General features: G+C 37.3%; 1 protein-coding gene across 4 annotated transcripts in view; it reads left to right on the top strand.

Annotated features, from left to right (window-relative positions):
• The window catches only part of ADAMTS6 (ADAM metallopeptidase with thrombospondin type 1 motif 6), a 319968-nt gene that overhangs the window by 40196 nt on the left and 267718 nt on the right, over window positions 1-12054 (top strand). For all 4 annotated transcript variants that reach the window (XM_038403172.2, XM_038403171.2, XM_043514172.1 and 1 more), the window contains 3 exons: window positions 7212-7429; window positions 8013-8096; window positions 8622-8767. In XM_038403172.2, the coding sequence (XP_038259100.1) occupies window positions 7212-7429; window positions 8013-8096; window positions 8622-8767 (448 nt within the window). The remainder of the gene's footprint in view (window positions 1-7211; window positions 7430-8012; window positions 8097-8621; window positions 8768-12054) is intronic.

The following is a 12054-nucleotide window of genomic DNA, read 5'->3' as shown; positions in this document are numbered from 1 at the left end:
ATGGAGAGATGGGCAGCGGACACATATTTTTTATGACCTCGCCTGAGAGCATGTGGCACCTGCACCACCTAGTGGTACTGTTGGCAAAAGTCTCTGACTCGAGTGCACTGAGCGCACGCACATTTACAGTAGAATGTGTATTTGCACAACACCTCTCAAAGAACAGCAATTATTGTAAGGTAAGTAACCGTTTGGTCTTTGTTCAGTGAGTAAGTGATGGATCACATACCAGTATGGGTGGTGGGTCATCAGGGGGTTTTGACTTGTATTGAAAAATAATATTTGAGGAGAATATAAAGATTTCTGTCTCTGGCCCCAGATATGGTGTAGACAAGGATTTAGGGCAGAGTTAAGAAAGAAAAGTCTCATTCATGTTTCTAACAAGTATTTAGAGTTTTGGTTTTTTTAACTATAATGTTCAATAAACATTTCATTTTAAAGTGTGTATACACTCACAGCATTAACTGAGTTTGGTTGTGAGAATAATATTTCATGAACAAAGTTAATATACAATAGGACCACTTTTCTGCTCTAAATTACACTAGTGCAAATCCAGAATAATTCTGTTGTTTCAGTATAAAGGTCATGATATCAAAAATTTAAGCAGCATAAATGAGATTTATTTTATTTTTCAGGAAAAAAGAGTTAAGAATAATACTATTTCATCTCTTAAACATCCTGTCCCCCCAAACTGATTAAATTCCTCACTCCTCATTACTCAGTTGAAGCAAAGCACCCACTGACTTAGAGTTGGATCAGGCCACCCTGTATACCTCTGAATACATAGCTAAAACATTAGGGGCTTCATCCTTTGAAATTCTGGGCACTCTCAGCTCCATTGACTTCACCAGGAGTTAAGGGCACTCACCTTTTTGCAGGAGTGCTGAACATCTAGCAGGATCAAGACCTTAGAGTTATCTCAATTTTTCTATCTATTTTTATTGCTCTTTCATGTATATAACTAACATTTTCCAAATGCAGGCCCATGTTAAGCATTGGTAAACAGGTGAAACTGCATTATGCCTAAGCAAAATTTGGCTCAGTTTATAATCAAGCTTAATGGAAGAGCTCTATAGACAGCACATTAGGCTGAAGTCTTCCATCATGAGCTTTGCAACAAAGATCATATTGCTAATTTACTTTCATGGTGTTTTCACTTGGCTGCATAGTTTGTTGAAATGATTTTTGAAATGTTTTTTTAGCAGATGCCTAGCCATGCATGCTGTATTGTTAAGGTTGCAAAACAATTTACATTGTAACCCGCTATTTTTGCATACTCATAATTTTTAAATATATACACCTCTTTAGCTGAAATGTTCTATATTAGATTTTTGCTTGAAGGTGAATTATTATGGTTTTTCTGAGAATTTAGCAAAATTCCTTCAGCAATTTTAGAGTTATAGAGAATGAAAGAGTACACTTTTCTCATTGCAAAAACAAAACTTTTGAATTGAATCCACTGTTGTAAAAACAATTGAAGTTTGAAACTTGAAAATTGACAAGTACATAATCATGGGATGGCATAACTATGTGCTTCCCCATACCCAGAACAGATTGTATATGCATAGTCTAGCCTAAAATGAAGGGGAAAGGGGAACCCACATTAATATGTCCTTATCTTGCACATTTAAAATGATATAAGCATTATTAAAGTATTTGTCAAAGTTAGGGAAAAAGTGGTATCTATGGAACATTATTTTTTTTTAAACAATCTTTATGCTTTCTCATGCGTTATTCAATTTAATAGCAACACTTGGTAATGAATGCTTATACTCTGCTGCATCATTCTATAAGAATTAATCTAATATATCATTCAGTAACATGGAACTGTTGTGATTTTTGGGCTTGCTCCTGCTGTCACTGAAATCAACAGTAAAACTCGCATCAATTTCAATCTGAACAAGATCTGGTCCTTTATTATGGAGATACTGTGGAGATCATGAATCCACCAATTAGGTTTAGTCAAGTTTTGCACTTAATCAGCTATTCAACATCTACATTGTGTTTGAAGAATGCAGAGTATTCTTCCCAAACTGACAGCATGTACTCTTTGTGCACTGAAATGCTAAGACTTTACAATAAAATTTGTTAATGTGTGTGAGTTAAAATTAATTTTAAATTTGTTCTTTTAGAAATTTAGTACTTGTCAGACCTTTTTATGTCCCAAATGATATTAATAACAGAATAATACAGATTCTTCGAACTTTACATAGAGTCAAAAGTCATTAGTTTTATGCATAAATTACATCAGGTTGGAATTAATTATTATAGATTAATAGACAGGGCCAGGTCAATAACTCATATCACTTTTCATTAGTGCTTTTGTGTCATCAAGATTTACTTAGCCAATCATCGATCTTCTTCTCCAGCTAATTGGCATGATGCAGTTCTCTTGTTTGTAATGAGTCAGTTGTTGTGAGGGAAGTACAAGTGTCAAGTAGGGTTGTCAGGTGTCTGATTTTCGACTGGAACACCTGGTCGAAAAGGTACCTGGTGGCTCTGATCAGCAGTGCTGAGTGGACCATTAAAAGTCCGGTTGTTGCGGGACAGGCAGGCTTTCTGCATGGCTCTGGGGAAGCGGCCACCATGTCTCTCCGGCTCCTAGGCATAGGGGCAGCCACGGGGGCTCTGCACACTGCCCATGCCCTGAATGCTGGCTCCACAGCTCTCATTGGCCAGGAACTGCAGCCAATGGGAGCTGCGGGGGTGGTGTCTGTGGGCAGGGGCAACGCATGGAGATCCCTGGCCCTCCTGCCTAGGAGCTACTGCTAGAGGGGATATGCCCGTCGCTTTCAGGAGCCACCTGAGGTAAGCACTGCCGCCCTCACCCCTTTCTGCGCCCTCAAACCCCAGCCCAGAGCCTGCACCCCACACCCAAACTCCCTCCCAGAGGCTGCACCCCCTCCTGCATTCAAACCTCCTACCCTAGGCTCAGCCCAAAGCCTCCTCCCACACCAAAACTCCCTCCCAGAGCCTGCAAAACCTCCTGTACCTCAACCCCCTGCTCCAGGCTCAGCCTAGAGTCCCCTCTTGTGCTCAAACTCTCTCCCAGATCCCGCAACACCTCCACACCCCCTCCTGCACCTCAGCCTCCTGCCCCAGGCTCAGCCACCTCCTATGCTCCAAACCCCTCAGCCCCAGCCCAGAGCCCGCACCCTGTCCCAACCTCAGCCCCCTGCTCCAGCCCCGTGAAAGTGAATGAGGCTGGGGGAGAGTGAGCGATGGAGAGATGGGGGCTGGGTCAACAGTGGCGGGGCCTTGGAGAAAGGGGTGGTGCAAGGGTGTTTGGGTGTGTGCCTGTGATGGGTTCAGTCACAGAGACCCCCTTGGGACCGTCACCTGACATGCTGAAGTTACCTCTGAGCCTGTTTTCCTTGCCAGCTTGGGACTTCCAGAACCCTGCCTTGTTGAGCCAGACAAGCTAGCCTGCTGCAACACAGAGTCTGGGCCATGCCCCCAAAGCTGCAGGCTTTAAGTGAAAACAGCTCTGCAGGTTACCTGTCTCTAGCACCCAGACATCCAGCTCCCAATGGGATCCAAATCCCAAATAAATCCATTTTACTCTGTATAAAGCTTATACAGGGTAAACCCATAAATTGTCCGCCCTCTATAACACTGATAGAGAGATATGCACAGCTGTTTGCTCCCTCAGGTATTAATCACTTACTCTGGGTTCATTAATAAACAAAAGTGATTTTATTAAGTATAAAAGTAGGATTTAAGTGGTTTCAAGTAATAACAGACAGAACAATGTAAGTCACCAAGCAAAATAAAAGAAAACACGCAAGTCTAAGCCTAATACATTAAGAAACTGATTACAGGTAAAATCTCACCCTCAGAGATGTTCCAATAGGCTTCTTTCACAGACTAGATTCCTTCCTAGTCTGGGCCCAATCCTTTCCTCTGGTACAGTCTTTGTTAGTTCAAGCAGACATCTTAGGTGGAAAGCAGGAGTGTTCTCATGACTGGCAGCTCCCTTTGTTCTGTTCCCCCTTTTATAGAGTCCCCTTTTACAGCTTTGGCACAAGGCAGGAATCTTTTGTCTCTCTGGGTCCCCACCCTCCCTTCTAAATGGAAAAGTACCAAATGTTAAGATGGATTCCAATATCATGTGACATAGTCACATGTCCTGTGAAACCTCATTCTTCATTACCCATGGGCTGGCCCACACATACACAGGAAGGCTTTCAGGTAAATAAACCCATTTACAACCAATTGTCCTAGTCAATGGAAGCCATCAAGATTCTAAGCCACCATTAATGGCCCACACTTTGCATAATTACATTAGGACCTCAGTGTTATACTTCATATTTCTAGCTTCAGATATAAGAATGATACATACATACAAATTGGAGGAATATATTCAGTAGGTTATAACCTTTGTTATGATACCATACAAGAGACCTTTTGCATAAAGCATATTCCAGTTACATTATATTCCCATTCAGAAGCATAGTTTCATAAAACATGTGGAGTGCAACATCACAGTGCCATTAGACAGTTGGCAACCCTGCCCTTCATGGAGGCTGGGAGGAATCCTGCTCCGGCAGGGTGTGGACAGTAAACCCAAGGGTGTGGGGAAAATCCTGAGGGAAAAGAATACTTCAGCCCATTGTTAAATGGAAGCACGGGACCCACCGAAGGAGAGAGGAAGCTCTGTTACAATATATATATATATAAGTACTTTGGAACCTTGGTATGAAAGCTATACCTTTGAGTGCAAAATGTTGTTGTTTGTCATTTACTCTTTAAAAGGTTTCTACAAGTGCACACTAGATGATTTTCAAATTACTTTTATCTTTTTTTATGAAAGAGAAAAAAATTCCTAGTCTACATTTCATGTTTATAAAATAATTTTTGTATTATAGGAGCACCAAAAATCCTCAAACTGCTGAACTTATGCAACTTCAATATGGCCAAACAAAGGTTTTTCCCCCCCATCTTATTACAAAATTTATCAGACAAGATTCCAGACATTCCTAAATCACTGCTTTAGTAAGAGTAAAATGTTTGTTCAATTAAAACAAACTTTAATTTCCTTAAATAGTGATTGAAATATAGGAAAATGCCTTTTTTTGGTTATAGGAACTTCAGCAGTCTTTAATACCCGATGCTGATTTTTAACAAATGACTATAACCTTGCCCAAGGCTTGTCACAATGATATCAATAAACCCAATTATTTGGAGTAATCCAGTTTATTTTCATTTTTCAATGATTCTACAATTTGATATGGGTCTTTTAAAGAAATGGCTCTGATAAAGGTATATATTCTATGAACTGTAAACATTTAATAAATGAGAAATTTACTGCAACAATGAGGCCTTGTTTTGACCTCGTACACATTTTCTTCATAGCTGAGTCATTAACCATTGAAAATGGGATGTATAGTTGAAGCAACTACGGACTCCCATTGACACTATCGGCACCATCACAAATTAACTAATTTCAGTAGATACATGCAAAAATAGACCCAATGAGCTGTCCTTTTAAGACCCCAATTCAGCAAAGCTCTTAAGCTCAGATATAACCACATACTTAAGTCCATCCATATCCAGCAGAGAACTTAAGCACATGCTTAAGTTTAAATATATACTTAAATTTCATTGACGTAAATGGGACATAAGCATGTGCTTAAATTAAGCCCCTGCTTAAGTGCATTGCTGAAGGATAGACTCAAGCACACGCTTAAAGTTAAGCATATGCTTACTTTACTAAATTGAGCCCAAGCCTACAGGGCTACTTTTAAAATAAGGACTGTTCATTATGGATGTGACGTGCCAGTCACTGTTCCATAGTTGAGGATGACTTAAATATTCATTGAGAGAAAGAGAGAGAAAATGACTCAATAGCCCAGGAGTTTGGGTGCTCACCTGGAATTTGGGAGATCCGAATGCAACTCCCTGTTTCAATGACTATTTGATTATTTATACAGAATGGAACAGCTTCAGTGGGAGAGACTGAAAAAAACCCACTCCAGAGTACCACATAGGCCAGTAAGTAGGGCATTCAGATGGGAGAAGGAGACTAGACAAATTCCTGTGCCATTGCAGCCAGAAAAGGGATTTGAACATGATTCTCTTGTATCTTAGATGAGCGCTGTAACCACAGGGCTACAGTTGGTGGGGGTACTGCTGACGCCTCCTTCCTCTGTTTTGTACAAGGTCTGATTCAGTGGCTGTGCTCTGATCATACTTACAGATTGGGCCCCACAGGTGAGTTAGGTCGGGCAGTGCCTAGCTTGAAGGTCCCACTGGGGTTTGGGCATGAACTAGGTGCATGGGCATTAGGACTTAGGTGGCTATGCGTATGCCAGTCAGCAGAAATTTAGGTACCTTGGGGACTTTACTAGTGGAAACTTGGGTGTCTGCAGGGTTATGTGGCAGCTGAGCTGGTGTTTTGAGGATCTAAATTTTGGACTGAGGCACCCAGCATGCCAATTAGTCACCTGAATCCCTTTGTGGATCTAGCCCTTAGTTTATTTTATTGTTAAAATTAATTAAAAAATAGGTCCTTTAAGATGTGTAGTCAGACCATTTTTAACTCCCACTTGAATGAGAATATTTAATATGTTTTAAAACATCTGTTTAATCTGGCAGGACAAACACTATTATGCACTAAGCACAATTGTACAGTTATTGCATGATGTCATTACAGGGCAAAATTAAGGTTTTTTGAATGCCTTAACTGTGTATTACCATGCCTTAATATGTTTGGATTTCTTTAAACTTTAAACCTTAACTCTGAATTTACTAGGCTTGTAGTGCTTATTTTTGGGATAATTACAAGATCCCTTTAGTGTTCTTACCATTTAACTACTGAAATGTATTAATCCTTAATTCCACATTTTTATAATGTAATTTGTATTTGGGAATATAAATAAGAGTTTTGCAGGATCAGGCCTTTTAAGAGAACAAGCTGATATTGTTAGAGGCAGCTGTATGATACAATGTATGAAAGCAAGAGAACTTGCTGTATTTTTTTTAAATATTTCTTTGTATTAAATCTAGCTCCTTTTCAAGCTGCAAAAATATTTGCTAATGGAAGCGTAAAATATACTATATATTTAAAGAAAAGATATAATTTCTTCTTGCCCTCAAGAAATTCTTGTTATTTTAGAAGCTTTAAGATAATAATATCAACATAAAACAGCTGTATTTGAACATGTTTAACTAGTGACCCATCTGAAGTGGTTAATTATTTTGATTCCTAGAAGACCTCACAAGAAGTAGTAAACCTTGGTGGATGAATGATACATCTGCTTTTCCAACTTCACTTCCAATTAATAACACTTTAAGTAGTCATCGTCGACAGAAGAGATCAGTAAGCATTGAACGCTTTGTGGAGACGCTGGTAGTAGCAGACAAAATGATGGTGGGATACCATGGTCGCAAAGACATTGAGCATTACATTTTGAGTGTAATGAATATTGTAAGTTTGACCCCTCTATATATTAACATAATTAACACTTTTTATAGAATGGGCAATTATGCAATATGGTTTTCTAATTTGAAATAATATGCTTTAAAATATGTATCAGCCTGCAAAAAGTGATCTATGGTAAAATGTTAGTATTAGAAGATAAATGAGACGTGCAATACTATTGTCTTTTCTCAGTCAGGGAGGATATTATGATCCCTGTTAAATTATGTTTCAATGCCTTTGGGTTTCATTTTAAATAAATTGACCCTCTAATTACCAGTTATAGTGATTACACTTTTGGTTGGTTCTTTTGTTTAGACTAGCACTCTGAACATCTCTTGTCATGAGTTATTCAGTTATGAAACAAGTTTATTCTATAAAGTGTTTGCAGTGAAAAAAGTGTAGGGAATATTGATTTATCTTACTGAATAGATTAAGGTTGACTTAGAAATAGTTCTTTAGATGCCTGTAAGAAGTGTTCAAATTATTAAATTATATTTAATAAGAGAAAACAGACCAATTTTTAAGCATATGTCAAATGAATGGTGTTTCTTGTCTGACTTTGTGTCTTTTCTTCTTTTCTGGAGGTCAGGTTGCCAAACTTTATCGTGATTCCAGTCTAGGAAACGTTGTGAATATTATAGTGACTCGTTTAATTGTTCTCACTGAAGATCAGGTAAGACTGAGCTGCAATTACATTAAACTTCAGACCAATAAACTACAGCATACTTCACTGTGTACCATTATAGAATCCACCTAATTATTGTTTAGAAAGGCTATATTTGAGTATAAAGCCTCATCTGTAATCTTTTGCTGTTTTTAAGGAAGATTGAAATAATTTCAAGGAATATGCCTCATTTATCATCTTAATATTTACCTAATGTAACAATATCTTCAACTTACTTTTGGAGATTTCAGTGGTAGAGACTTGCAATTACAATTTTATTTCTATGTCTATATTTTTATAATCTAAAATTTTTATATTGACATAGTCATTATTAAAGCTGGAAGTGAAAGAATGCGTGTTCAGTAATACACTAACTGAACTCTGGGTCAGATTTTAGAGATAAAAATTGGCAAGAAAAGATTATTCCTAGAAACCACTGCTTCTAATTATAGTCCCATTTTAGTCTTCAAAAGGCTTAACAACTGACCTTAGTAATTTGTTTGGAACATTTCTGGTATGCATGTTGTATTGCAGCCAAACTTGGAGATAAACCACCATGCAGACAAGTCCCTCGATAGCTTCTGTAAGTGGCAGAAATCCATTCTCTCCCACCAAAGCGATGGAAACACCATTCCAGAAAATGGGATTGCCCACCACGATAATGCGGTTCTTATTACTAGGTATGGTTTATTGCAGGTCTTGTATTTATTTTATCTTCTTTCTATGGTTTTCTTGTATTTACTTATGTATAAAACCTATATTTAAAGTAATTTAAGGGGTAGGTAATCTTGGGAGGGTAAAAAGATAATATGGTGCTTTTCTTTGAGAATATATCAGACCATTAAAACATAGATTTTAAAAAATTGGAAAGAAAATGGCTAAGAACTTACAGTACTTACAATTTCAATAACTTCAATAACTGTGCCTCTCATAACTGCTCCCATAAAAGATCTTGGAGTAGATATGATGAATTTGCTTGATCATTTAAAATTTTTATAGTTGAATAAAAATTCTAAAAATTCTAGGAAAAAGATCAAAAAGCAGGAGAAAAAAATTGTTTTGTTACTACTGTATAATGTTTTCAGTGTAAAACATTATTGCCAGATCCTTGGTGTAAATCAGTGTCAATTCACTGAAGTCAATGGAGCTATGCAGATTTACACCAGCTGAGAATCTGGCTGTGCAATTGTTGCTATCTAACTTAATTTAAGAAAAAAGACAGTGAAATTTTTAGTGTTCATACCAAGACAACTTATGTATAAAGGTGTCTTGCTGTACATATTACCATTTCTATGAGCAGGTTCAACATTGCTTACTTTGTAATCTTTCAATCCTTTTAAATACTCTGTTTTCTCTGTGTAGTTACAGGTAAACGAATATTGTACTCTACAAATAGATTTTATTAAAATAGCATTTCATGTGCACCTGTTTCTTAGGGATAGTTTTCTTTTTTTGTAAATATTAAAACAGTGATGCTAGTATTGATCTATTTAGCTAAGGATTGTTAATGTTTCTATTATAAATACTCTATTCAGGGGCATACTGTATACGCACTCCACACGTCAAACTTTAATGGAGGTTTTAGGTACGGAATCAGTGTAGAATAATGCCCTCAAGATTTATAAGACAAAAATTTACTCCTGGTTGGAATTTGAGCATAAAAGCTATGATATTTTTGAAAAAATGCTTTCATCTGTTTTTGAATTATAGTAGTGCAGCAATGAAAGAATATGCTAGAGATACTGGATTCTTGTTTGTAACCATTTTGAGTGCAAAATGTGTTTTTCATCAATATTTCATAAAATACTTTTAATACATTCAATTAATGAGCACATGTAGTAGCTAGATTGATACAATACATTCCAATATCTTTGAAAGAACTGCTTTGGTCTAATGGGTAAAAATCACTTTGAAAACATCCTTAAATAAAGTACAAATTTAGAGCCCAATAATGTTTCATTTTAAGGCACTGATTCTGCAAAGACATGCTTAATATGCAGGCTTAATTTTATACATGTGAGTAGTCCCATTTATATACACATATGTATGTCTCTATCGGTTGTATAAACAAATAGTCTCAAAGCCAATGTTTTTATATACTTTCGTGAGGGAGTGCTTCTTTTCATTTAATGATTATAACTATCTAATAAAACTATAAAAATGAAATTCTCACACAAAATCTACACTAAATAACATTAAGAACTTGACCTTGCTCACCCTGAAATCCCTGACTTATGCTGATTTATTTTAGTAGACAGCGCTAACACTGAAACATCAGTCTTAAGTCCCCAGTTATATCAACCCCCACCTGAAGCATGGCACCACACTGGTATAGAAAAGGAGGAGACTGTAAGGCATTCTCTCCTCCCTTTTCCTCTCTCACAGCAATTAAAAAAAGATTGATAAAAGAAATTTGTATGGTCTGCTTACTGTAGGCAGTGTTGGGAACATGGCATGCTTCTATCAGTGATGCCAGTGTTTATGCTATAGCCAGAAAGGAATGCTGATCAGCAAGAGTATTTTCTGGCAGCAAAATCTGTACCCGCTCAACACTGTTGTGGAGACTCTGAGGATACAAGGCGTGAAGCCCTGTTTGAAGATTTTTTTTTCTTTTTGAAATAGCTCAGCAGTTTATTTTCTTTCAAATAAATGTCATGGTAGCTAAGTGCAGATAGCTAATACTGTACACTTATTGCAGAGTCTCAGAATAGTGGCTGAACCTACATGACATATTTCACTTAAACACAATGGGAATATTTGATAAAGGAATTGTGCCCATTATTCAGCATTTCCTTGCTTTTATCTCTTTACTTGAAAACTCTGAAGTTATGTTGTTTGTGTTGGTTTTGTGCACAGGCTAAGTCTGTGGTTGAACTAAAATGTTAAACAAATGAAGGCTGTTTTTCTCTATCACAGTCCCTTATTGGATGGTTCACTTAGTCATTTTTAGTATGAGACTATACCAAATCTAATATTTGATCCTGTAATTGTTGCAGTGAATTCTTTAAGAAGAAATATTAATAATGTTAGTATACTGAGTTGACAGTTTTCTATATAAAGTCTGTTGATTAATACTGTAATATTATTTGGGTAATCTATCTCCTCCTTCCCATAAAGTGACTCTGACTTTAGCAAACCCCAATGGAGTCTTAGCAATTTTCTTTTTATTGTCAAAACAACATTAAAAATAGTGTGGAAACTTGTATAGTTCCATCTTTTATCTCTGAATGTGCACAGGAGCAGTGTGTTTGCCTTTGAGGACAAACTACAGTGATTACATTTGAATACAACATTGTTGGTGTCATAGATGGTATCATCTTTAGCAAGATGATCTCCAGCTTGGTAGGGTCAACTCTGTGGAACTGGGCCTAGGCTTTGTGAATCTCTGTGCAAAACAAAAAAGCATAGAGACCCATCCAGTTTCTTTCCCTCCTATGAGTTGGATTCCATATCTTTGTAGATGTACAGCATCCTCTTCCTAGTAGCCTCTTGTCTGCCTGTGACCCAGCTGCTACCTCACATCTGAGGCTCTAAGAACATGCATCCGATGAAGTGAGCTGTAGCTCACGAAAGCTTATGCTCTAATAAATTTGTTAGTCTCTAAGGTGCCACAAGTACTCCTTTTCTTTTTGCGAATACAGACTAACACGGCTGCTACTCTGAAACATGTTCTACATAGTTTCTCTTCCAAATATGAAACTTTAGAGGCTAAAATACCCAATATGCTATACTACAAATTATTTTTGCTATGGCAGATTAAGTTAATACTTTCAGCCTGAGTTGGGCTTTTGGTCCTACTTCCTCCCCTGTTTCAAAAATCTCTTCCTCTGATGAGCCTGAAAGCCAAAAAAGAAAAAAAAAAAGAGAGATATTTTGAAACTATCCATACCTTTACCCTCCTGGCAACTTTTTAGCCCCCCATTGTGTGCCCCCCACACTGCTCCATGATTAATTCCATAGCAGCATA

Source organism: Dermochelys coriacea, chromosome 5, assembly GCF_009764565.3.
Source record: "Dermochelys coriacea isolate rDerCor1 chromosome 5, rDerCor1.pri.v4, whole genome shotgun sequence".
Classification (NCBI taxonomy): Eukaryota; Metazoa; Chordata; order Testudines; family Dermochelyidae; genus Dermochelys; species Dermochelys coriacea.
The sequence above is the reverse complement of the archived record's forward strand: the minus strand, read 5'-3'. Positions and strand labels throughout refer to the sequence as shown.